General features: G+C 40.5%; 1 protein-coding gene across 1 annotated transcript; it reads right to left on the reverse strand.

Annotated features, from left to right (window-relative positions):
- Window positions 1-27,637, reverse strand: Stk17b (serine/threonine kinase 17b). The gene is made up of 8 exons (XM_051153820.1): window positions 27,490-27,637; window positions 17,960-18,123; window positions 13,844-14,056; window positions 8,378-8,522; window positions 6,724-6,850; window positions 5,002-5,050; window positions 3,821-4,000; window positions 1-365 (listed from the first exon to the last, which is right to left on the reverse strand). The coding sequence occupies exons 2-8, from the start codon at window positions 18,079-18,081 to the stop codon at window positions 86-88; spliced, it is 1,116 nt and encodes a 371-aa protein (XP_051009777.1). The 5' UTR covers window positions 18,082-18,123; window positions 27,490-27,637; the 3' UTR covers window positions 1-85.
- Between the last annotated feature and the right edge of the window lie 147 nt (window positions 27,638-27,784).

Genomic DNA, 27,784 nt, shown 5'->3' on the forward strand with positions numbered 1-27,784 from the left:
CATTTACATATGAAGCTAAAAACTCAGTCTCACACCAGAGAAGATTCCAGATTTCCAAGTCAGTCCAGTGAGGCAGAGAAAAGTGCTAACACAGCAAGTCTGGAACAAGTTCGTGAGGGCTGGGCAAGGAGTCGTCGAAACGGAACCTCTTGGAGACCGTGCTGCCATCCTCGGGGAGGTTCTCCTTGTCCTCGCGGTCGCCGCAGATGCCATTACAGGACTTGGGGGGCTTATCTTCAGGGGGCCTGAGGGGATGATCCTGAATCTGAGAGCAACCTGAAGTTTCCTCAGGGTGAAACAAGCTTCCAAAGTCCCACTGCTGGAGCCAAGAATGGGAAAGGCAGGATTCTGCCGTCGGTCTTTTCCTTGGCAGAAAGCGGAAAGGGAAAGGTGAGCGCTCGAGGCAAGCTGAGCACATCCTCCACAACGACAGCACACATCACACAGTCCAAGAGGGATGGCAGAGACAGCTAACTTTTAATAGTAAATGCCTAGGTGTAAAATGCCAGGGGCTATTTTAAATGCTTCTAATATATTATTTAATAATCACAAGAAATCTAAGAAACAGGTAACGCTGATGGCACGAGATTTGCATTTGAGGCAGTTTTTCTCAAGCTGTCAGTGTTACACATGATAGTCTGGATGCAGGATGTCTCCCAAAGGGCCCTGCACTAAAGACATGGTCACCAGCCTGTGGCATTGCTGGAAGGTGGTGGAACCTTTAGGAAACAGGATTTGCTGAGGGCAGTTAGAACTCTTGGAGGAGCACTCATTTGTTTTCTTTGTACCCCTGATATAATAAACCATTTAACTTTTATTAAACAAAACCACTTTACTGTAATGAGCTCACAAATAAAAGCACCACGCAGCTAGATTAAGTAGCCACTCAGAGAGACACTGCCCAGTCACAAACTGCACATCTATCTCAGTGAACTTCCGTGGGCTAGAGTGACAGTCTCAAGCAGTGAGCTTCACTGAGGGCTTTAGACTGTCACTGTCACTTACAGTTTTGTGCACTTACCTGCCACTATACACACAAACCCACACACACACTCTCACACAGAGAAGACAGAAAATGAACTGTGACAGAGTTTAAATAGACAATTAGCTCTAAATCCTCTTTCATGACTCACGTGTCCCTTGGCCTGCACTCCATCCTTCCTCATCACTTCATATTGCCCTGTCGTGGCCTCCTTTCTCAATTTATACTACAGCTACACTTTGAGCTATTTACATCTATATGCATGTATGCATTACAACCTAAGATTCACATATGATGGAGAACATATGTTTTTTTCTTTTCTTCTACTTTAAAGCACCTTATGCTTGGTGTTACACTTTCCAAGTTCACCCATTTTCCTGCAAATTTCATAATTTTTCTTTACAACTGAATAATATTTCATTTTATGTATGTACTAGATTTCCATTACCTATTCATGTATTGATGAACATATAGATCAAGTCTATCCCCTTGTTATTGTACATAAAGCACCAATAATCATGGATGTACAAATAGCTCTAAAGGAGGATGGAGAGTTCTTCTGGGTCTGTGTCCAGGTGTGAAATACCTGGGTCATATGATTTATTTTTAATTTTAGAAAACCTACAAGTTGGTTTCCATAATGAGTGTATTAATTTGCACTCTCACAAGCAGTGAATAATTCCTCTTTCCCCACATTGTTTCTAACATGGGCTGTCAAATTTCTTGATGACAGCCACTCTGACTGGGTGAGGTGGTAACTCAGAGTAGATAAATCCTAAGCATCTGCCTACATCAACACAGAAGTAAAAGGCACTTTAGCTCCTTACCGCTTTTCCTTGCTGGTTACCACAGTCTGTGTGACCAGACACATACGCTGCCTCCAAAACCTTGCTGTTATAAACAATGCTCTGATGAGCACCTAGGAAATGCTTTCTAGAAACTTACTTGATATTTCCAATTTGTGAGCTTGTTTTTTGTATTTTGAAACATGGTTGTAGGTGCTCTTCTAATTACCTCTAATATGCAATAATACCAGCACCTTCCAGACAACTATGGAAGCAACCTAGCTTGTACACTACTCAGGATCAGCTTTCGGACTCAGGACTTCCTTCTCTCATCTTTGTTATGCAGGTTCCATGCTGAGATCAATCCCAAGGGCCTCGCACAGGTGAGGACAACGCTAGCATTTAGCTTCCTGCTCAGCCCATGGATTCTCATCTGTCTGGGGTGAGACAACAAAAAGCTATTGCTATAAACCTTTTCTTGGAAGCACAACTTGGAGAAAAATTAGTCGATGAGCATGAGTGCTTGCCGCTGCCTGTGGAGCAATGCGGACTGCACTTGATTTTTAGATTCCTTTAAACAGCAAACACTTGCTTTATGTTCAGTCCCTTCAATTTGGAAATCCCTTGGAGAAACAATAAATCAATAATTTATTTGCTGCATTAGTTTATGCTCTAAAAGAGTAACTGCTAAATATTGAAGAGACAGCTTCAATGATATTTATCTAATTGCTTTCTGTTATTTAAAAGAAGAGAAAACCTATAAACTCAAAGGTTAAATAGCAATCACTTGGTAGATATTTCTAGTCTTCTGTTTTTGTGTATAGTCTTTTTAGAATTAAGATAGTAATGGAGAAAATTCAGAATACAGGCAAAGACTATTCAAGAAAACAAAAATGGCTTATAAACAGAAGCCACAATATTACTCTTTACATAAAGAGTAAGAGAGTTGTTTCTCTAAAGAGAAAGAGTTGTCTGGATTAAAATTAATCCAATAAAACATTCAGAAACCTATTTTTTTCCTTCCAGATAGAGAAACTGAGTCCTCCAGGAGACTAACTGCCAAGAACAGAAGTGTGGAAAGCACAGCCACTGGCCACTGGCCCCAGGCTGCCACTCTAGACACAAGCCAGGCTTCTCACAGAAGAGCCGGCCTCTCCTTGCCTCAATGTGTCAGGAGTCATGGGTTTGCAGTGAGGACAAGTCTCTCCTTCAGTAAAAATACCACATGCCAGGATGAAAAACACTCTATGGCTCTGGGCTTTATCTTTTCTTTCTTTCTTTTTCTTTAAAGTTTTTGAGACAGGGTTTCTCTGTGTAGCCTTGGCTGTTCTGGACTCCCTTTGTAGTCCAGGCTGGCCTCGAACTCAGAGAGCCGCCCATCCCTGTCTCCTGAATGCTGGGATTACAGGCGTGAGCCACCACACCTGGCTGGGCTTTCTTTTCTTAAGCAATCAAAATTTAAACATTCTTATATATGAAATGAACCCACACATGAGTAAACATGTAATCCTTTAAGATTTGGGAATCAATAATCTATGCCTATTGCGTAACAGACTTATTTAACTAGAAATCATTCACATTGAAGTCCCATCCTAGTAACCTGGTTGAGAAAGCATCAACTCAAATCTCACCTTCATTCTAAACTTCCTGTTGTGTGCTTTTTTGCTTAGAGTTACATATTTGTTATTTAATGCTCTTTCCTATCTACACTCTTTATACTTTACCAGTGTGTGTACTAATTTTACATAACTTTAGAATGTACCTTTCTTGAGATTTTAATGTAATTTTATTTTCCTATCATTCTTAATTTTACACAATGGGCTTTACTGAAATAACTACACATGCACATAGCAATTTTATTACTGAGCTAGATTACCCACCCTTCCCTGTACCCACCTACTCGCCTAGTAGTTCCCTTCAACTTTCACATCATCCCCCCAATAGTTTCCAAACTAGGGATAAAACACGCATCACTTGCATTTTCATGCAGAATGTGTCTTTAACAGACACATGCTATTTGTTTGTAACAGCACTTAATCAATGCATTACTTACTCTGGATTCTTTACTAGAAGGCTCTGAATGAAGTCTGTGGCCAGTTGTGAAACTGATGAAAAAACTTCTTCTGAGTAATCTACATTAACTTGAGAAATATTCAGATATGTTTCTTGATTATCTTCTCCTACAAATGGCGATGTATGAGTTAACAACATATATGTTATTATGCCAATATTCCTGAAAAACATGGAGAAGGAAACTTAAAATGTACATTAAATTAACAATATTTATAGATAGTACAATTAACAGTCCACAAATTCCTGTCCTCATACCTGGCACAGTTAAAAGAAGACTTAAACTGCTTCTAGAGATTACTACACCATAAAAACTAAAATAGTTGTGTTACTTCCATTTGCCTCACAAAGAGAATAGGAAGTCCACATATATGTCATGTATAACACCAATATAGTCCACAGAAAATACCATTTTCCCTACAGTCTCTCCAACCTTCAGTACAGACATTGGTTGGTCTGCCCGATGGCCATAATGCTCTGAGTGACATAATCAGAGTTCTGTGCTAACAGTCTGCAAGTCGGACAAAGCACAAAGGTGGGTGGGAAAAAGTTCTCAAGGCTGCAACTATGTTAAGAACAGGATTGGTTGGGAGCCAGAACAAGTCATCATGGCATGCTTTACCGTGGATCGGCCACCAGACTTTTATACCACTGCAAACCCATTAGTTTCAGAGAACCAGGGCAACTAGGCTAGTCTTCACCTGGCTTTCTAAGTCAGCTGGTCTGTGGTCGCAACAGAAGTGCTAGTGGCAGTCCTGTGCTGCTCCCTGTGAGGGTCTCTCAGAGAAAGCTGTAAGCCCCACAGTTCTCTACCTATAGCCCTGAGCCTCTGTGAGCCTCTGGCCCCATTCTGCTCAGCAAAGCTCTTCCTCACTCACAGCTACACGGAGCCTCATTCTTTGACTGATGTGTCATCCTGGACTTGAGCATTTAATTGACTATACCGTGTGTGTCACTGACATAGGCTGGCTCACTCTTACTCAACTGAGGTAATCAGTAAAAGAGAGTTTTTATTTCTGTGTCTCTTGTTCAAGAGCTTACTGAAAAAGACAGGTAGGTAAAAATTTTTCAACAGTATCTTTTGAATAAAAATTTTAAAAGAAAGCTTTACTTTTACTATTAGAACTATTTAAAATGGTATTTAGATCACCAACAGCCTCTTACCACATATCTGTTGCTGTGGTAATGGGATCATAGTTGAGGATTTCTGGAGCTGAAAGAGAAAATTAAGACTCAACATAGGCAGACTTTAAAACAACAATCACCTTGCATTAAATTAGGACTTGATTTGATTATGGAAGGCAGAGTAATGAAAACTCAATAGGAACTTAGTGAGATTTTAATTATTTTGTGATTAGACACTAAGACATCTAATATTTGAAAATTATATGAAGGAGTGAGCAGTGGGCCTAGTCCCTGCTGACCCCCGAGGGGAGCGTGGCGACTCTGCACACAGGACCCAGCGCAGGCCTAGTCCCTGCTGACCCCCGGGGGGAGCATAGCAGCTCTGCACTCAGGAGTCGGTGCATTGACAGTGACCTCAGAAGAAGCATTATGAAGAAATGAAATGGTAGGAGCCACAGTCTTTACAACTGCAGTTTTATTGCTTTACTATAGTATTTTGTTGGCTTCATGTAAGCTTATCTTTTCAGGGTAAAATGGATCATGTTCTTATGACATTGTAGAAAAACACTCAAGGCTTCTTGCAACTGCCAAGGTTTTCAAACAAATTAAACATTCTTAAATTATCAAATCCCAATTCCCTAAGCAATTTCTACTTGTCTCTTTTCTTTCCTCCTAAAATGAAAAAAAAAAAATTGCCCATACTTCCCAAACCTTGCAGGGGATTTTCAACCAGAAAAGCCCCAGAAAGTATTTATAGCTGAGAACTACTGTTTCTCAATGTGCTTTTATAATCTCAGAAAGACATTCCTCAGCTCTAGTGTTCTCAGGGTTGACACCTTTGAATTCCATATGCCATCCATGTCACCAAGCTACACAGGACCTTTCTTCAGACTTCTGCAAGTTACATTATCACTAACTCCACCTATGTAGTTTAGGACACTATAGCCCATTCCAGCATTCGACAGTTACTAATGTTCATTTCAGGGAGATAACTGTCTAGCTCATGGGACCTGCTCTGTTTAGCTTTAACCTCTCAATAGAGATGTCCACTTAAACAATAGCACAAAGTTTTAAAAAGTTATAGCTATCTCAAAACATTTGATACTTCTATGCTATTTCACACATCTCATGAATCTTGTGTACACAAAATCAAATTTGTTGGTTTAGTACATTATCCTAGATTAACTCATCATCTTCTTTGATATCCTTTAAACCAGAATCATCTCTTTACAGCCCTAATAAATCTCCTCACATTTGAAAACAAGAGAAAAAAAAACAACGAATGGCACCTGCAAAACCAAAGAGTGCACTGCGCACAGCTTTGGAGCCAGGACCAGACAGAAGCAGAAGTGAGGGCAGAATTTACAGCCAGCCTCACAGGCTCAGGACCACTTGCTTCTGTTTCTCTCATCTCTGTCTTTTGCCTATTTGCTACTAATTTCCATTCTGTGCTTTTCTTTTCTCTTGATGGACAAAGCCAGTATAAACATGCAGTATAACTTTACACTTAGCCAATATCCTGTGAGTTGTTCCAAATGCTTACACATTCCTGTACTCACTATAAGTCATCTAGTGAGTCATATCCAAATTTGAATGCACTCAACTTTTTGAATCTTGAATCGTGGTATTACGTAATCTAAAATACATGGGACTAAGCAAGCACTCCAGCACAGGAGCTACACCTCTGTCATAAAATATAGTTTTAAAGAGGTACCCTTATACATTTCAAAATGGCATAAAAAAATGAAGTGGAATTCTTACCTAAGTATTCAGGTGTTCCCATGATTTCCCGAAGCTCACAGGCGTTCCCAATTTTGCGAGACATTCCAAAATCTACAATTTTTATGTCTCCAAGTGGGTATATACTGCTCAAGAGTATATTCTGTGGCTAGATAGAACACACAAATGGTGATAAGCAACAGATAATGGAAGGGCACACATCCTAGACTGAAGGTAAACTGAGTAGAGCGTGTTGCTTAACTCTTACACATGTCTTAGAATACTCATCCCAACATCCACTAAATTCCCAATTAGAACGAGAACATGCTTAAAAAGCAGTCAAGAAAGACTTTCAGTTTTTAAGATGTTGGGTTGATTGTGAGATATGGAATATATATTAATAAAAGCAAGACACAAGTTCTACGCACAAAAAGGTCAAGTGGCGAACACACGCACAGGCACAAGTAAGTACATAAGAATTAACATGCATAGCCGTGTCCACAGTAGAAAGTGGTTCTGTGCAGTGTGATGGTTCTAAACAAGCCAGGCCTGACTGTCCCAAGGTTTATAGCTCAGACAGTAAGATGTGTGTATCTATCCTCCATGTCTCCTAGAACTACTTGACTTGACTTTATTGTTGCAGGTGTAGAGACTGTGACAAGGGCCTTATCAGAGCCCACCATAAATGCAGAAGTGCTGCTCAAAGTTTGTGCAAAAAAATCCCAACAGTTTCTTAACTGGGTGATAGTGCCATGCTTAACATTAAATTACAAGAGACTACGACAGGAGGTGAGCAAACTCTGTTGTCAGCTTCATGGCTGCAGTACACAGAGCCAGAGCTATAGGCTATCCTGGCTTCACGTGCTTGGAGATGCTGTGTGATACACTTAGCCTTTATCAGGACAAAGACAAAAAGTTGCTGATCACAGATAATCACCCTGGCATGAACTCTGCTGCCTCTTCCCCAGCCATGTGATTACAGGGGAGATGGCAAGGAAGCTACAAGGTAAAAGTTTCCTCCCCCTCCACAGGAGAACAAATGCAGATGGGGCTTGGTTTATGTTGTTGTTGCTACTGTTGTTGTTTTAAGGGATAGGAGAAATATCTGGACAATGTATATTTTAAAGTATTTACAGAGCTTTCAAATGGATTCAAGTAGAGTCCACAGTTGGAAAAAGATTTAGAAATCAGAGCTAGACCTGGGCTGTGATAGGCAGAGGAACCCAAAGGCTCATGCAGGCAAACTATACAGGCAGAGCAGAGCCCACTGTTTAATACATCAAACAGGTTCCTTCAGACTTCAAGGCTGTGAGTCGCTGGGGAGGAGAGACAAGACTGGACAACAGCATCACGAGCGGCCACGGCTCTGGGGACTAGAGTAGGACTCTAACTAGTGAGCAGAGGCGAAGGCCATGGCGCTTCAGAGAAAGATGAGTGAGATGCGCAGCAGAATGAGCAGCAAAGAGCGTGTGCCTGACAGTAACCAGCAGCCATCACCTCAGGGAGGAGGGTGCAGGATGACTGCAGGGCTACGTGTAAGGGTGATAGATTCTACGTGCTCTGATTCAAGCAGAGAGCACCTGCTACGTCTAGGGGGCCACAGCCCAGTCTGTTTCTATCAACACCAGCCTAACACTGCCCTTCCAAGAACACAGAAGGAACGCTAATAGTGTTAGTTTAAATCACATGACCATACCTTTAAATCAAGGTGAACAATGTTATTTTGATGCAGATAACAAACTCCTTCAAGTATTTGTTTAATGAGTCTGATAACATCACTTTCAGATATCATTTCAGCCAATTCAGGTAAACACAGGTTGAAAATTTCTCCACCTGCCGCACTGAAAGAAAATTCAAATGGAACCTTTTAAAATCATTTCCTAAAAATGACCTTTAAATACTGTATACCCATTAAGTAAAAATCACACAGCCACATAACCATCAGTCTCTATACACCATCTCAGTGGCTGACAAGACTAAGAAGTATGCTGTTATGTAGGAGTCCTAGTCTCAAAGCTAAGTTCCGGGCACCAGTGCTTTACTCTGTAGCTGCCATGTCACTGGTTAATCTGTGCATGGCATGACAAGGAAGGTCATGAGGGTTGGCTGCTGACATCTGGCTGATGACCACACAGAAAAAGTATCGGCTGGTAAGAAACATGTCTGAAGGTACCAATGACATACACTTCCACTTCAGGACCACCCCACTCATCCAAAACCTGAAAATTCATGAGAAACTAATATTATTGTTTGACTCAAGGTATCATGATAAAGGCAGTCTAAGTGTAGGAAGTTTCATATCATTATTGCATTTATATTAGTAAACTGCAAGACCAGGCACAGGAAGGCACGATAGGAAAAGTGCAATCTGAAAAAGAAATAAAATTATCTGCATGGATATTTAATAGACTGGCCACTTTGCCTGTGCATCACTGTTTACCTTCCACACCCTTCCCCAGGGTCTCCTGAGAAAGAAGTGGGAGTCCATGGTGTAGGCTGGCAATACACCTTCAGCCCTCCCTTTTTAGTTACACTATTTACTGTAACTAAAAATCCCTCTCAAAAACAGAGTGGTCTAACTACATTCCTGCAATTGTGCCAAGGTAAGATTAGCAATTATAATACTGCGAATACAGTTCTAAGAAAGTAAGACGATAAAGAGATGACACATTAGGTTTTCAGAAACTTGTTTCCTAGGCAGTTTGCAAAGCACAGAATACACCATGAACTGAGAAAATCACGAAGAGCAAGACCCAGGCCAGCAGGGTGCCATAGGGTGTCACAGAAATCAAGACTGCCCAAGTTCCTTCTGGCTGCTGCTAAATTAGCTTGTCCACTGACATTTTAAAATGGTCTTATACAATGACATATTTAATTGATGGAACTTGGTAAATTCCTAACAAGAAAGGGAATCTTATTTCTATCCTTCATAATTGCAGATGCATCACTCCTAAATTATAAGCAAGCTCCCCTTTCAAGCTATTCTATTTCAAGGACAGCGTTGTCCTATAGTCTTCAAAAAGTAAGTCCACACCATAATTAATCTTAGTTTGCTCAAAATTCAGCATTATTAAAAACATCATATCATATGTCCATTTAGAAAGCATGCTCACTCTCTTTGGTTAATTTTCAAAGGTGTTTTTCTTAGTCACAGGCATTTAGTATGGACAAAGCTTTCACTTCATGGAGTGACTGGACTAGTCTCAAAATCTCCCCTCAATTTAAAAGAAGATGTAACAATACCACCTTCTAGAAAAGTAGGATTTATTAATTCAAATAATCAAAGAAAGTACTAAAATAGTCACAGAGACATTATAATTGGAATAAAATACTTTTATGTGTGCTATATATTTTGATAAAAATAAAAAGATCTAAAACTTATTTAAAAGCTACAAGATGACTACAAGAACTTCAGCTTAATTTACAAAAATAAACAATTTGGCTAAGAAAAAAGTTTAGATTGAGGCAAAACAGTAAATGCAAAACCACAATAGAACTATCAGAACTCCTAGTCATATGAATTGCTAAAGAAAGTTTATGTGTATTTACTAAGTTAGCAAATGCATTAACTCAAAACAGTACTTTTAAAATGATCATGGGGGGTTAGACATTGCATACAGTTAGTTAGACACACATTTATTTTTTGAGCCAGCAAGGAATTAACCCTGAGGCTCTATCTGTGTATGATAGGTCGAATAAAACGGCAAACCATACAATGGAGTCCTTTGGAAATTAGCCATATCTGGGTCTGGAGACACTGCACAGTGATACAGCACAGTGATACAGGTCCTGGGTTCAATTTACACACACACACACACACACACACACACACACACACTTTTTACATGTCTTTGACTTCTAAATAATAGAAGCCTTTTTTAACGGTTAGAAATGATTTTTAAAGAGTTTTTAAAAATGAAGTACCAAGACTGACTATAAACAGAGGCAAATGGACCTAACCTAACTATGTAATTATACTATGACTCTCTAAATATATGCCGAAGTGGGGCCATACTTCAGTTTAAAAGAATGAAAAAAAAAAAAGAAAGAAAGAAAAAAGAAAAGAGAAGGGGGCGGAAGTGCTGGTAACCTAGTTGCTTGCTACCACGTATGGTATTAGCAGATTTATGCTGAACTGACGGACAGCACTCCATTCAAACCAGGGTAGCACATCAGCTGACTAACCAGCTTCATCCAGGGAATATCCAATGAGATATTTGTGTACAGAGCCAGGAAATCTGCAGACATTAACTCGGTCACACCAGAAAGACACAGAATGGAGATTTAAAGTCTAGTTGACAAATTTTAGTCTTTGATAAATTCCGGACAAATTTATGAAGGAAAAGTGATGGAAGAAACTGATTAGGACCTCTAATTTGGTCATAATGGGTTGTTATTTAATTAATTCTATTTAATAGTTCAACAAAACATGAACACACAGTGACAGTAAATAGGGAGGGAAAAGGGAAGGAGCCATTCATCAGAAGACCGCCAGCTTAGTAAACATCGAACGAATAAAGGAATTAGAGCCGTTTTCTGACATCCACTGTAGCTATTAATGCATGCAAGTATCTCAATGGTTACTGACATTTCTGAAAAGAAATGTCAAAGAGCGGGCCACACACTAGGTTATCAGTTTAGTTAACTACCAAGGGAAACTGACGTTAATGCCACCTGATGTGACACACTGAGAAACGCACATCATCGTCGACAATGCTGCCTTGACCAAACATGTTACAATCTCATGATGGAAGCTGTCAGCCTGGATGACATGACATTTCCTATGACAAGTGATCATATTTACCACCCCCAAAAGTCAATATCATAAAAAATAAAATGATTAACGAGACTTTACAACTAAATATAACTATATGAATCTTGTCTGGATCTTCTATTGAAAAAAAAAAAGGTTCTTATGAAACGTTTGGAGACAAAGAAATTTAAGTGTGGCCCACAGAGTGACTGCACTTAATGCATGCTGACTTTACGTTACTCGTGCTGCGTGTGCCGAATACCGTATTCTTCCGAACACAGCCTGCAGTCCGCAAAAGAGAAATCAGGCGTGCAGTCTTCAAATGCTTCAGTGCAGATGTCAAGATGTCAACAACTGATGAACGAGGGCAAAGAAGATCTGCATGTCTGTTGTTTCATTTCCCAAGTTTTCATACGTTTGAAATTTTGTAAAGCACAAATGAGTGCATGGATGGCTGGAGGTGGGAATTTAAGTTCCAAGTTATCAGAGTAAAGCACTCCACTATTTTATTTTCACCATGTAAAAAGTATGCGCCCTTGTTAAATCAAATCTGTCTGGCCAAACTGTTGGAATTAAATGAGAATGGCGAGTGTGATCCTGCCACCTGAAAGTGACAGACACGTGTAAATCCCAATCTTAGCGGTCAAGTGTCTTAGTCACTTTAAGAGTAACACTTTAAACGTGCTAATCTACTCAAGCACTTGTTGAGGGCTAGTTATGTTTCAGCCAGAGGGAGTGAGATCAGCCAGCTTTACTAATTCACTGGGAAGGGTACCTGGATCCATTTCCAGACTGTGAACACAGTCTATGCATAAGATACAGCATGTTTCCAAGGAGCTCTGTTGTGGCTCTTCAGATGAACTCCAGACAGGATCTAATTAACACAGTCAATGTCCTGTATTCACGCCCGCACCTAGCATTTCCTTGACTCTCATGTTAACTGCTTTCCCCATGGTTTATAGGAAAGTAGAGGAAAGGCAGCTGGAGAGACTTTGACAAAGCAAAAGCAATCAGAAAATGTATGAAGAATGAAACAGCATTGGTAATGTCCTCATCTTTCCTGCTATTCTAACTTACTCTGATGCTTCTATAACAGATTTTCATATGGTATCTTGTTCTGAGAAATGCATATACTACTAATTGTTCAGTAAACTACACGCCAGTTAATTTTTTAAACACCAGCACTTTCACTCACAATTTTAGCCAAATCCATTTCCTTGCACAAAGCACCAAGTCCACTTCCTTACCGTATAAATACTGAAACAAAACTCATAGGAGCTGGGGAGGTGATGGGCTTGCCAAGCGAGCTTGAAGACCGCATTATGAGTACCAAGCAGATGTGGCAGCCTGCTCTCAATCCTAACACACGATGTAGGAACAAGGAATCTAAGGAGCCGGCAGGCCAGACAGACTGGCAAACAGGGTGAGCTCCAGGGTCAGCGGAAGACCCAGACTCAGTATATAAAGTGAAAAGCAACTGAGAAGACACCTAAAATCTGTATCTGGCTTCCACATGCTTGTGCATTACACACACGCACGCACAAACACACACACACACACACACACACACACATCACATATACAAACAAAATAGGACAAATAAAATTTTAAATTCAAAGGCCAATGCATTATGTTCATTGGCTGATAAAAACAATTACTATATAGTTTGTAGCATTATTTTCTCTAAAATAGTAATTATCTTTTGTAGTTTATGCTAAAACTTTACTAGAGCCTATCAAGACCGGAGGTGAGCTCACTAGTAATTTACTAATCCCTTTCAAATGTTGTCCATCTTCAAGAACTTGTAACTATCAGATGTTGGTCTATAGGTTAGCAAGTCATGGCGACCTAAAGAGTCCTGTGCTTATACCACTTCTTCAGTTACTGACTAGTTTAGTGTTTTCAGTTTTTCACTAACAAGAGATACTTCTTTCTCTCTTTTGGCTAATTGCTGACACTGACTTTTACATCATCTGTACTTTTAATGAGTAACAATGTAGTACACATCTTTCTGCAAGCCCACTTCACTTATTTCCTTGGACATGTTTTAGTAGAACAAATTAGTAAAACATAAAAATGACTTCAATTTTAGGTGTCATTATTTTCTAGAAGAAAACCTCAATTTATGTACCATTAGTCTAGAATTAAATTCTTGCAACTATATTCCCAAGTCATTGTGTTATCTCCTGTTACCTGCTGTCATTAGTTTTGGAGTATATGTATGAGGGTATACATTTAGCCTTGTCACAATGTATGAATATAAACTATGTGTAATGCATACTAAAATAAAGATTTTATCAACCTGCATCTTTATAAAATTCGTCATACTGCTGTTGTTATCTCTGACATTTCATACCACATTCCACCAATTAAAATAAACACCTTAAATGTATGGGAGCGCATACTTACTATTCTAACACCAAAATTATTTCAGTTGCATTCTCGTAGACCTCATGAAGATTGATGACATGGGGACAGGACCTGGCCAGCTCCAGTACGGCTATCTCATGCAGAATCTCTGCTCGGCAGTCCTGCCCTCTTCTCCTCTTTTTCAGGAATTTGGCAGCATACTCCTGTCCAGTTGACTTTGATATACATTGTCTAACCACCGCAAATTTTCCTCTATAGAGAAAGAAAAGGACAATTTCGTACCACCAACTTAAAGGGAAGTCTTTCATGTATCTGTGCCATTAGGAAATTTTCTTTTCTCTACAAGCTGACTCAAATACCGTATGTTCTTTTATAAAAATCTACACTGCTGCCACATAAAATATAGATGACTAACTATCATATCAGGATAAACTATTATTTTTACTATCAGTATAATGCATGTTCAGTGTATCTGATAATTTCATTTGCCTCCCAGCGATGCTCTAACAAACATCTAAAGGATACCCTGTGGAGGGCATTCAAAGGCATTTTATGATCAACTAAGAAATTCAGGGTGATGAGCAGTTTGGTAGAAACACACCAAGTAACACCATGTTTATCGTTTGAGGAAAATACATGTGCTTTTATCTCTTTAACAGAAGAACTTAGCAGCTTACCCAAACCTAAAAGTGGAAAGATTATTTCTCTTGGTATATGCATGCATTATTGTGAGCATTAGCTTTACAAAGATGTAAAGATGCTATTTTGAAGCAAGGACTATTTTAAGAACTAATAAAAGCTATTGATTTACTTACCCCCAAAAATGCAAATGCCCTTAAATAGGAATGATTCCATTCCAGAGGGTTTGCAGATCAAAGCCGATCATAAACCTTCTAGGCATCAGTCTAAAAGATCCCAATTTAATAACTAAGGATAAATCACACTCTGGTTTCTAATACTAACTTAAGTACAAATAAATCTCCAGAAACTGTGGCCCTTCAATTTCACTGCTGCAATTACTGTTGGAACTACACTTCTAACACAGACAGTCAACCAACAGTGGGTTACCCCACATGATGTCTACAACGTGTGTGGGGGTAGGGGGCTAGGAGAATAAATTGCTTGACTGGATTTTTTTTTCCTGCTTTTTCAGACAGGGTTTCTCTGTGTAGCCTAGGCTATCCTGGACTCACTTTGTAGACCAGGCTGACCTAAAAATCACAGAGATCCGCCTGCCTCTGCCTCCTGAGTGCTAGAATTAAAGGCGTGCATCCTGCTTGACTGGATTTTATTTCTTACTCCCAATAACCAGAATGACAGATTCCTCCTCATTACTTCCCAATTACCTCAAAATCAGGGTCAATCATCTAAAACATGTAGCAAATAATTAAAAATCAAGTACATAAGCTACCATTTCAGGCCTACAGTTATTAAAACATACCTCAACTTAATCCTGTTGCATGTACAAACCCGATCCTTTACTGTCAAGTAGCAAAAATTTCTAACCTTCTTGTCTCACAGCCATGGAATAATTTCTCCCCTTAAAATAGATTTATTTACTTATTAAGTTTAACAACCACTAATTCTTACTCAGATAGAGAAGCAAAAACTTGTTCAAACCAGAAGAGAGATTTGGGGTTTTAGGAAAAAACCTCACCTTATAAAATTTAGGAAAGAAGGTAGTAAGGCAAGGACGTTACGTATCTGAAAGATGCACCGTGTGTGGTGACGTCACTGCACTCCACTTATCTGATGGTATCTATCAGCTAGAATTGCTTCAAAAACAGGTAACGAGATTAACAAGTTTCATCTATTTTTACCTCACTATTTCAGGCCTTCCTGACTCACTCTTTCTTTCTTTCTTTCTTTCTTTCTTTCTTTCTTTCTTTCTTTCTTTCTTTCTTCGAGACAGGGTTTCTCTGTGTAACAGCCCTGGCTGTCCTAGACTTGCTTTGTAGACTAGGCTGGCCTCGAAACACCTCCTACCTCTGCCTCCTGAGTGCTGGGATTAAAGGCATGCACCACCACATGGTGGCCTAAGACTTTTTAAAGCTATATTGATACCCACGAATCCAGGATAAAGTTGACCAAAAGTCATGGCGCAGGGGTGGGGGTGGGGGGTGGGGGGTGGGGTCCTCTGACAGTATTCACTGCTAAGAAAAAGCTTTATGAGGACAGTGAACAGTCTATAAAATTTATATTTAGCTAATAGCACTGTAGTGCTTCTGAACAAACACTGAATTTCTATAGTTATATAACACCACACATTGTGCTATGTTTTAAAATCCACATTTGCTTTTTGTTGTTGTTTTGTTTTTGTTTTACAAGAGAGGGTTTCTCCATGTAGCCCTGGCCATCCTGGACCATGCTGATCTCTAAGTCAGAGGTCTGCCGCTGCCGCTGCCTCTGCCTCTAACCACCACCTGGCCCACATTTGCATTTTTAAAAATTTGAGAAGTTGATAAAGTTACACCGGTATGTTTACATATGATTACATATGCATATATTCATATGAATACTGTGAAACAAGATAAATATTTTACCATACCTATCAGAGGCTTTAAAGGGATTAAAAAGAAGTATCTTTTTAATAGATGCCAGTTGTAGATTAGAAGTCTAGCAATAATCTTTAATATATGTTCCTGTACCGAATTTAAGAGAAATAGCCAAGAAAGCTTAAAACTTTAATAATAATAGTCAACGTGCACCTCCAAAGGGCAAGACTGACTGGATTTCCCAGCAGTGAAAGGTCAGCATTCTAGAACACAGAGTGAACTACGAAGTGCTGGGGAGGGTGAGCCACAGAGGAAGCTGACGTTTATTTCTGAATCTGCCTCACCCTTCTAACCACAAGGCCGATGAAACTCTGCTCAGCTGGGGGAGGGGTGGAAAAAACTTAGCTAACATGTTAAAAAACAGGAACAATGCAGTTTTTTGAGAATAGTGAAAAATGAACTTAGACTTACATTATATAGTTTCCTTCATGTTGCTAAAGGGAAATACACTCTCAAACACTGACATTTGAAAATTAATTTTTAAACCTAGCTGACACAGAAAGATAACTTGTAGCTTTCAACACGTTAGAATTATATTTCTAAATTACAAAATATGCAAGCCTTCCTGAGAAACCAAGCTCAGAACCCCAGCCTCACACTGTAAGCCATGCACACCAAGAATGGTTACAAGCTTGACCAGATTTTAAAGTCCATGGAAAATTTTAAAAATAAGATTTCTAATTGCCAACACTGAAAATTAAATGCACCGATATTTATCATGTGAGTCATTAACCCAAAGCAATTCGAAGACGCAATGAAGTCTTTTCCACGAAGACACTATGCTGGGACACTAGCAATATGACTGTTTTAATCAGACCCTATGCTGAGCTTTTGCTTTAAAATGTTTAAATGCAAACTAATTCCAATCCACGCATGTGCCTTCTGACATCACTTCACCTGTAGCCAATTTAAAGCTAACAGAGGTCGCAGGCAAGTCCTCTACAAAGTTAAAGGAAAAAAGCTCTCGTTAGCTCCCATACCTATTATTTTGCATGTCTATTATAATCTTATAAAGTTACTCACCCAAATAGTAACCTAGAAAAACAGGTAAGAATACTTAAGTCTTTGTCTAAGTATCTGTGCAGAGCAGTTTCTAAATGTTTTATAATAAAAGGCAACTTGAACACATTTAATCTATCTTCTCAACTAAGGCAAAAGAAAAGAAAAGAACACAACTGAGAACATCACACAAATTTTGATCCAGAGCAAAGGTAGCTCAAGTCAGAACAATGATGTGACAGGACGCGGATTGGGCGTCGCCAGTGATACAAATGGACAGAAGAAAGGCTTTTCTTTCTAATCACTGATCATGGTTCCAAGTGAGTTTTATAGCACAAATAAGAAACCCTAATTTAGCCAGGTGGTGGCACACGCCTTTAATCCCAGCACTCAGGAGGCAAAGGCAGGTGGATCTCTGTGAGTTCAAGGCCAGTCTGGGCTACAAAGTGAGTCCAGGACAGCCAGGGCTGTTTCTTACAAAGAGAAACTCTGTCTTGAAAAACCCAGAGAGAGGAGAGAGAGAGAGAGAGAGAGAGAGAGAGAGAGAGAGAGAGAGAGAGAGATCTGAATTTAGACAGCACACACATCAAAGTGTCCTTACCTCCCGAGTTCTTTCGATGTAAGTGTATAGAGATTATGAAAATTCTCCATCTTCATCGGTGTTTGAGGCGTTGTAGTTAGCAAGCCCGAGACACTTCGGCAATCGAATCTTCTCCGAGACATGCTGGCAACTGCCAAATCTGCTTCTCTAGACACTTATTTTACCTAGTGAAAAGGAGAGACAGGAAGAGGGAGGATGTACGGTACCTTAAGTATAACGAAGAAAAAGAGACTATCTCAGGCAGGATGTGCACGACATTACACAGCTCCAAATATAGCACTAGATAGGGCAGCTCAGCGACCGCCAGGCTCAGGAGCTGCTTCCGCTCACAGGAGAAGATGCCAGGAGCACACAGACACACAGATTGCTGTCCTGTCCTCCATGCACCTAAGCAAAGCTACTGACTTCACTCAAACATGAAACTACTATAACAACAGTGAAAAATAGGAGAGAAATAGAACGAGGTGCCATTTTTATTTGATTGTGAACTACCATTCTTGAAGATACAGCTTTACACACCTGTGGAACTTAATATAGTAAGGTAATGACTATTTGTCTTAACTTCATATGGCCAAACAAACTTGGTGGCAAATTCACATTTTGTGAGTTACATTACTGTCCTGCAAAAGACAACTGTAGAACTTGCTTGTGTATGGGCTACTTTCCACAACTAAGCCCAGAGACTCCCCTAGACCTTAAGAGCTCTGCCCTTGGCAGAAAGGACCCAGTGTTGAGCACGGCATTCACAAAAACGCTATCATTTTGCTGGTCCGGATCTGAAGTTCAACTGTGTGCAACTTTGGGTTCTTTATGTAACCAGTTTTAATAGCAACTTACTATTTCCTATTGACCAAATTTGTGTAATTATGGTGGACTCTCTGGCAATCTGCCTAATGAAAGATCAGGAACTATTCAGCTAGGACTCCTATAATAACCCTCTAGACTATTTCCGTTGAAACATCCCCTCCTAACTTCCTGATTGAGAGTAAACCCCCCCTTTTTTTTGCTACATTAAAATGCCAACTACTATGTTCTTCTCAACAAACAGGCAGTGTAACTGGAGTGTAGTTTTCTGTAGTATATTTTGTTTGATTTTCAAATCTGTAAATTATTTCTCTGTAGCCTTTGGTCCTGGGGAAAAACACTTCCCCAGATAGTTGGGGATACACCTCTAGGAGTCTGACAGTGCGAGCCCTGGGGGAGACGGAGCCGAAATGCTCCAGGTCTGAACTCCATACCTCTTTATTACAGCTATGACGCCATACACATACAGTTTTAAGTTCCCTGTTGTATCAGTCTAGTTTTTGTTACTATATTGAAATTCCCAAGGCAGGCTATTAATAAAGAAAATGTGCTTGTTTTGGCTTACAGTTCTGGAAGTGCAAGGCCAAGGAGCGTCCAGTGATGCTGGCCTTCTTGCTGGAGAGTCCAGAGACATCACAACATCGCAGGGCAAGAGACAAGGAGTGTGTGCACACGCCTGCTTTCTTTGCCTCCTTTCCTAAGCCACAGGGATTCTACCCTAAGGGCTTATGTAATCCTAATCACTCCCCAGTGGCTCTAGCCATAGATTTGATGGCCTCACCTTTTATACCTCACAATGGCTGGGTGTGGCAGCACATACACCTACAATCCCAGCACTCAGAAGGCTAAAGCAGTCTGAAGGCTTAAGGCAGGACTGCTAAGAGTTTGAGGCCAGCCTAAAATATACAGTAAGTAGGAGATCTGCCAAGAATATACAACAAAACCTTGCCTTAAGAAGGGAAAACACCTCATAATGGGAATTCAACAATGGAGGATAAAATATATTCAAATCCTAACAGCTACTATTATAGGCCAAACTACATCTTCTTGTATCTGTAAGTGAAATATTAACCCCCAGTACTTCACCCCTGTAACTGCTTTTTCAGATAAGGGCTTTTAAGGTGGTGACTAAGTTAAAATGAGACCATTAAGGTAGGGCCCTAATCCAGTATGACTGGTGTTCTTATTAAGAAAAGGGAAAAGGCTAGGCATGGTGGTGCATGTCTTCAATCCCAGCACTCAGGAGGCAGAAGCAGGTGGATCACTGTGAGTTCCAGGCCAGCCTGGTCTACAAAGTGAGTCCAGGACAGCCAAGGCTACACAGAGAGACCCTGTCTCGAAAAACCAAAAATAAAAAATAATAATAAAGGGGGGGGGGGCGTAAAAACACATAAAAGACATGTGAAAACCCTGGCAGAATGGCCAAAGTAAACAGCTCTCCCTTTTAAGGGTCTCAAGTATGCAGTGCTCCTAGAGCTCTGTGTAATCCAGGCTGCCCTTGACCTGGTTCTAACCCTCTCCCTTGGGTGCGAGGATTACAGGCCTGTGCCACCACACCTGACACTCCCTTAGCCTTCCCTTACCTTCTTAGTTCCGAAGGCATTGGTTCCCTGGCCGCATTTCATTGTCTGAAAAATCAGTGCCGATGTCACTTTCTACACTTAGTCAGTTAGGTAAGCCTTTCTCCACCATCTGTGCATCTCAGAGTGTTGTACCTACACTTTAAAGTCCACACTTATTATTACACTTATATTCTCATTTTTACACACAGAAGGGACAGGCCTAGCCACTCATAAAACTGGACTAACTTCCCAACACCTCACCAACGAGAACATGACAACTAGAGAGACAAGTCCATGAGCCTTGATTCTTACTTCATGTAGATTTTAGGTTCTAGGATGTTTGCCTCTCCTAGAAACTAGAACCATTAAACACATTATAGATATGCATTCCTACTCTGAAATTTTAAGAGGCAACATGATCCTTTTATGGCATCAAAGATGTATGTTCAATTAAGCATGATTCAGAAGTCTAAAAACACTCCCAAACCTTGCTGAAGCCTAACATATTAACACTCAAGAAACTCGCACTTCCCAAGGTTACTTTGTAACTCAGCATGAAAGTACAGACATAGAGTTTATAACAATATGATAAATTTATAGGCAGACCATGAGAGCCAACAGAAGATTGGAAAATTACAGCAAAATATTTGCAGTCATCATCCTTGGAGGGATTATGGTAATTAGAACTTATTTCAGTTTATGTAAACTTCAAGCACTATGTCAATAATAATCAATAAAGGCAGCTGTTGCTGCCATGCCAGCTCCTGAGAGTGACTGTTTTAAACTAAAAATATTATGAATATATAATGAATATACAATAAAACAACTAATAGAGTCTTATGATAGAAAATGGCTGTGAATATGTGGCTAGAAAAATGCAAAGGTGTCAACCTACACAGCAAGAACTGACTTTGCCTGAAATTCAAGAGCCATTACTGGCCAGGTTTTTCTTTGCATTTGCATATAGCTGATGGTGCTGTTTATCAAAATGATAGGTCAGATCTCATGCAGAGGCCATGTACAACTTCAGGCTATATACAAAATAAAAATCATTACACACTGTTTAATGTTACATAGAAAATATTAGGCCGGGCGGGGTGGTGCACGCCTGCAATCCCAGCACTCGGGAGGCAGAGGCAGGCGGATCACTGAGTTTGAGATCAGCCTGGTCTACAAAGCGAATCTAGGACAGTCAAGGCTACACAGAGAAACTCTGTCTCAAAAAAAAAAAAAAAAAATTCACATTTTTTTAATAAACTTAGTTTTAACTCTATAGAATGGTTAAGTCAGTAACTTTAAAATACTTTTCTCAGGGAACATTTTCGAAGAGAACATAAGAGCGGGAGGACAGAGAGGAGCACTGTGAAATGCTGTCCTTAGACAAGACATGGACATTGCACACATCCGCTCACAGCCACAGGGGTTACCTGTGTGAGATCAAGTCCTTAAAAGCTCCAGCATGGGGCTGGAGAGATGGCTCAGTGGTTAAAAGCACTGGTCGGTCTTCCAAAGGACCTGGGTTCAACTCCCAGCACCCACATGGCAGCTCACCAAACTGTCTGTCACTCCAGTTCCAGGGAATCTGACACTGTCACACACATACACATACAAGCAGGCAGAACACCAATGTACATAAAATAAAAATAAATCCTTAAAACAAAGATTTGTCTTTTTAAAAAGTTCCAGCACAGAGAGGAGGAGCTCCCATGGCCCCGCCCCTAGCCCACCCCTTGCTGAGGACTATTGGAGGAGGGAGGGCCCTTGTCTTCAAGGGTGTGTGTGGCCACTGATGGATTCCTCCTGTGAATGACCTTACTAGTGCATAGGGCACTGACTCCATGAGATTACATAACTAAGGACATGAAGTTAGGAGGCAGATGTCATGGAGTTCTGAGGAAAGATGGAGGGAGAGAGTGGGCAGTGAATATGATCATGATACATTGCATACATGCATGCATTTTTCAAAGAATAATTATATACACACACACATATGTAGGTATGCAGTGAGTATTAAAAAAATTCCAGATCTGTTCTGGGACCCCCCAAAAGAGTCCAAAATGTGATATACAGGTATACTAGTTAGAATTAAGTTTGGCAAAGCCTGTTATTTAGTTATATGAAGAGAAAAGGAACATTTTTTAAGTGAAATGAATAATGATAGTGTAAACCAGATCTTATTCATCAGCCGACCTAAAGGGCTTTCCTAACTGGGCTTTAGCATGTATTAATTTCATATCCTAACAAATTCCGTAACACTCATTAACTGACAGTCGTTATAGTGGATGAATATGGCACAGGTATGACAATAGATATAGCCAAAACCATGTTAAGCAGTTGCAAGTTTTTCAGCTACATTTAAATCCAAAAATGAGTGTTGATGTTACAACTCAAGATGCCAGGCCTCAGACACACCAGCTGCTGCTAACACACCTGCCTCGGGAGCTGTTTAAGGGCCCAGCATCACTGTTTGCTTTCACCTGCTCACTACACTTGCAGGAGCTGTCGTAGGTGGAGCTATCTTCCCCTTTCTCCTCCTCTGGCCAGTTTTGCATATAATGGAGCACAAATGTCACCTCTGTCCACCAAAGTCTTTACAAACAGGCGTCGCCTGTCACTTAAGATACATGAGGCTCTGTCTCTCCTTGTATGCCCTAGCAACACCAAATCCTCTTGCTTCTGATAAACAATCTATAGATTTCTCTTCTACAATTCTTAGTTACAGCCACTTCTAAATAAGAATATAACTTGCTCTAAATTCACAAAATACCAATATATCTCAGTTTGAAATCACTTAATATTTTATTAGACTATGCCAATACAAAAATCTCAAAGGCCTTAGTAAATTTGTGTCTGTAAACAATTATAGACACAGGGCCAGAAGGCAGAAAGACATAATAGAGGGTACAGTAAGATTTTAATCTTACACTAGGATAGTGTCATAATTTCTCCAATTTTTTTCATAAACTCCAATTACAATAATTACAGTAAGAATTCAGACATGGGCCAATGAAAGAAGGAAAAGAACAAAATGTTAGATTTGATCTGCGCCTTGACTGAACTGAAGGAAGAAAGCAAGTATGATGAACACTAAATAAACATCCTTCTAAATCTCTAACCAGCTCCATTAATAGTTATTCATTGCAATATTCATTTCAATGTTATCAAATGAAAAGGGCTTATGAGGGCAGAAATTACAGAATGCAATAATGGAAGCATTTAGAAGTAAGTTGCCTACTTTGATTCCTTTATTAGCTCCAGAAACTATAACTTAAAATCCTTTGTAGGATGACACTCAAAGACCCGGAAGCCGGGTCTGCACTAGCTTCATTTCCTGTCATGATTCAATCTCATATTTTATCTCCACTTCTTTGCCTTAGTTCTCTGCCTGAAACATCTTTCCTACCTTCCCGTAAGCGGCCTCTTCTCATTCATGCTCTTCCTCAGAAAGCCTGGCCTACAGCCCACAGGTCGACTTAAATGCCTTTCCTTCAGGACTCAAACAGGACTCCTGACAAACACTTGCACCTGAAAATTTAACATGAGACCACAGTATCCCGTGTCTAAAGGACAGTGGCCTTTTACTTGAGCTTAAGCAACTTAGCATGGTGTACTTAGTAAACTAAAAAATGTTTGCACAAAATGCTATGTGATAAAACACAGCAAACTGCCTTTTTAGGTACATCTAAGGGATTAGCTGAACTGAGATTCACCTTGAAACTACAGTGCCAAAGCTTTCAGCACAGTCTTGGCTTATTTCAGTAGTTGGCCAAATAAATATCTAAAATTTCTCTAACAGAATTTCAGTTCAAAACAAGGTTGTCCCATGATTTTAAAAGGTGAATAAAATAATTTTATCATCTTTTACAATGTAAGATCAAAAAAGCCCGTTTAGCCTGTGTTTACCAACTGTTGCAGACCAGCTGACCACTTGTTTTCCTGTCAATATCTACGTTAGCTAAGGACACCCTGAAAGTTCCATGCCTTCCTATGCAAAGACTGGCAAATCCAGATCTTCATGACTGTGGCAGGGAAGCGCCTTCTCTCTCTACACAGCACCAACGAGACCGAGACTGAGCTGTGTGCAGGAGAGAGACGCTGGACGGTCACTTATCACTTATCTAGCGTCCATAAGAAATGCAAACTTCCTGCTGTGCTGAAGAAGACAATGTTTCGGCAAGCCAGGGCCTGGTGTGGACGGATGAGCTTCATGTTCTAGGTGTGCTACTGACAGCGCTCACTGTTATATTTTTAAATACTGAACAGCAATCATAATTCAACAATTTAATCCCTTGAAAATCACAAGAGGAAGCCAACTGACTCTAGTCCAACCACTGGAGTACAAATTACAGCAGGGTTACAGTCCCAGGCAAGGACCCCCAGCCTGACACCATCTCTTCCCACCTTCAGGAAAAGAAATAAACTCTGTAATTGTGAGGTAGGATGAGGAGGTGTGAGGAAGTGGAAACAATGGTGGGCCAACAACTACACAGAGCTTGTCGCTCATCAGATGGAAAGTCGGGTTTCTGTTGTAAAAATACGTTACCGTACTGTTTACTAACAGTACCACTGAAATACTACTGTTTGTTCAGTAACTATTACAATGCAAAATGGAATCTAATCCTTAAAGGATTAAAAAAATGAACATTTTACCATTAAAATTTCTCAATGCTTAAAGTATGTCCTCTTTTGGACTAGTTGGCAAGAGCAAAGTGATCAATCAAAATATATTAAATATTCAAAAAGGGGCTCATTTACATGCTTAAAATAACTATAAATTAAATGCTTGAGAAAGGGTAAAGAGAAGAGAATAACTCAAGAAAGTATGCACTCAAAGTTGAAACATTTATCACAAAATAATCATTTAAAAATATGCACTTGTAACTTAATTCAATAGAATATTTCTTTGTTTTGAATCTAGCTCAAAAATGTATCTTTTTCTAATAGTCTGGTATAGAAAATATAACCTATGCATATATATCTCTGTTCATAAGAGTGCCAGCCTTGCATGCACACAACCATAACTTCAATCACCAACACTTCCATATAAATAAGCAAATAATCAAAATTGAGCTGGTATGGTCGTGCAAGCCTTAGGTAGAGGCAGGCAGATCTCTTGAGCTCAAAGCCAACCAAGTCTACATAGTGAGACTGTCTCAAAAAACAAAAATCCTTTAAAACCGGTAAGCATATCAACAGTAGAGCAAATGTCAAGATGCAGGAAGTAAGAATTTTAGACACATGAACTATGCATTGTAATATATCATTTTTAAGAAAATTAAGAAAGTGAATGGATTTGTCATTGATTTCCTTGATTTATGAATTTTAAATTGAGTCTTAACATTAAGACTGACAGATTTTAACACAAATCATGCCTTATAATTGTCACATGGCTATAGAACAAAGCATTGAAAACACGTTTATAAGATGAGTATGGTAGTGCACGCCTTTAATCCCAGTACTTTGTAGGCAGAGGCAAGTGAATCGCTGTGAGTTCAAGGCCAGCCTGGTCTACACAGTGAGTACAGCACAGCCAAGAATACACAGAGAAACCCTGTCTCAGAAACCAAAAAGAAAGAAAACATGATTACATGTTCACTTAACACCAATAAACTGTTCATTGTAAGCATAAACTTTAAACATAAAATTAAAAGTGTCTGTCATCAAATGCCTGTATTTTCTATAGATGTTATTTACATTGATTTATGAAGACTCTACTTAAATGCCACTTCTACCTTAACCAAAATGTAATTTCTTTTTTTCTTAATTTTGTTATTGCATACAAGTGGAAAGGTCAAAGGACAAGCTGTGAAAGTAAGTTTTTCCTTTCCACCAGGTAGGGCCTGGGGATCAGGACCTTTGGGTGGGTGGCAAGTACCTTTCCCAGCAGAGCCATCTCCTAATTTCTTAAAAAAACAAAAAACAAAAAAACTATGCCTATTCTGTCCACATACAAAAAAGATTTTGAAATTACAGACTGTTACTTTTCTAACTTAACCATACTGTCATATACATAACTATACTTTAATAGTAAACCCTTATCCCAGAAAATTACCTAAAACGTATGTGTATCTCAAAAAATTAGTTACGTGAAACATTAAAACTATCAAAAAAATTAAAATATTATCAGGAAAAGGATTGAGAGAGAAGACAGGTCTAAAACCTGGTCACTGTTTCTATGGACTAGCTTAAAAAATACACACAATTTTAAAGCAATGCGATTCAACTTTTATGAGACTGTTGAAAACCACTTTTGGGCATTTCACTATGAAGACTGTACAACGGTATACCAATGAGAAAGAGAGCTTATATCTCTCCATAATAAAACTGGGTTCCTTGGGTTCAAAATTCCATGTTTCATATGCCTCCTCTTGCCTACTTATCTCTGCAGACCTTGCAGTCCAAGGCACAGTCTCTCTCCTAGACCTGAAAACTTAAAAAGTCCACCCGGTATCAAACCTGCCGGCAAGGTTCGGCGTTATCGGTGCCATGGATGTAAACATGACGTCAGCCAAGCATTCAGTGAATGTCATACACAGACCTAAGGTTTGAGTATGATTGAAATGACTAGGCTTTCAGAGGTAGTTCTTAATTTCAACTTGGAAACTTAAGCTAGCGCGCCTCTAGTCTCAACACAAGCCACAGCCACCAGCCACCAGATGGCCATGAAGTTTCTTTCCACTTTGTCTGCACTCATCTGTATCCCGGGGAAGGAAGCGAGATGAAGAGCTTTTTCCCACGGTAAGGCCGGGCCAGGATAAAGGTCCAAACCGAGTCCGGGATGCGGCTGTCTAAGTCTGAGGACCGGTAAGGAGCGCAGAGAGCTTCACCACCGCTTTAAAGTAAAGGCGGAAAGTCACGGAAACAGCTGTGGCTCCCACGCCGGGGCTGACAGCGGCCCACGGGATGGCCGCAAAGTCTCTCCCGGGCTGCCGGCCGGGGCGCGTCCACCCGCCCCGACGTGAAGGCGCCCCGCGCGCCCTCAGCACGCGAGCCCCGGAGCCACACGGAGGACCGCGGCCACACGCCGCCGCGGAGGCGCTCCGGCACCCTGCGCGCGACACTCCGGGACGCCGGTTCCGGCCCTCCCCCGCACCCCTCCGGCCACTCGGCCGCGGCTCCGCGGGCTCTGCCCTCCGACGGGGCGGTGGCTACATGGGCTCTCACCTCACACACTTTCCCCTACGGCGGCTGGTCGCCGTCAGCCAGGCCCCCGGTGAGGCGGCGACTCCCGGCGGCGACCGCACAGACGCTGACCGATGCTTCTTACAGTTGAGGTTTGAAAAGTGCAGCCGCGTCTGGGACACTGTACTTTGGTAGACTCCGCCCCCTCCCGCCGCAGAGCCAATCGGAGCACTCGTGGAGGGTGGGGTTGTCACGTGGGGGCGGGGCGGGGCGCCGGCCGGCTGCGCGTGCTGAGAGGCGGGGCCGCAGCGGGGGAGTGGGCGTGGCATGGGCAGGG

This window comes from Acomys russatus, chromosome 12 (assembly GCF_903995435.1).
Source record: "Acomys russatus chromosome 12, mAcoRus1.1, whole genome shotgun sequence".
Lineage (NCBI taxonomy): Eukaryota > Metazoa > Chordata > Mammalia > Rodentia > Muridae > Acomys > Acomys russatus.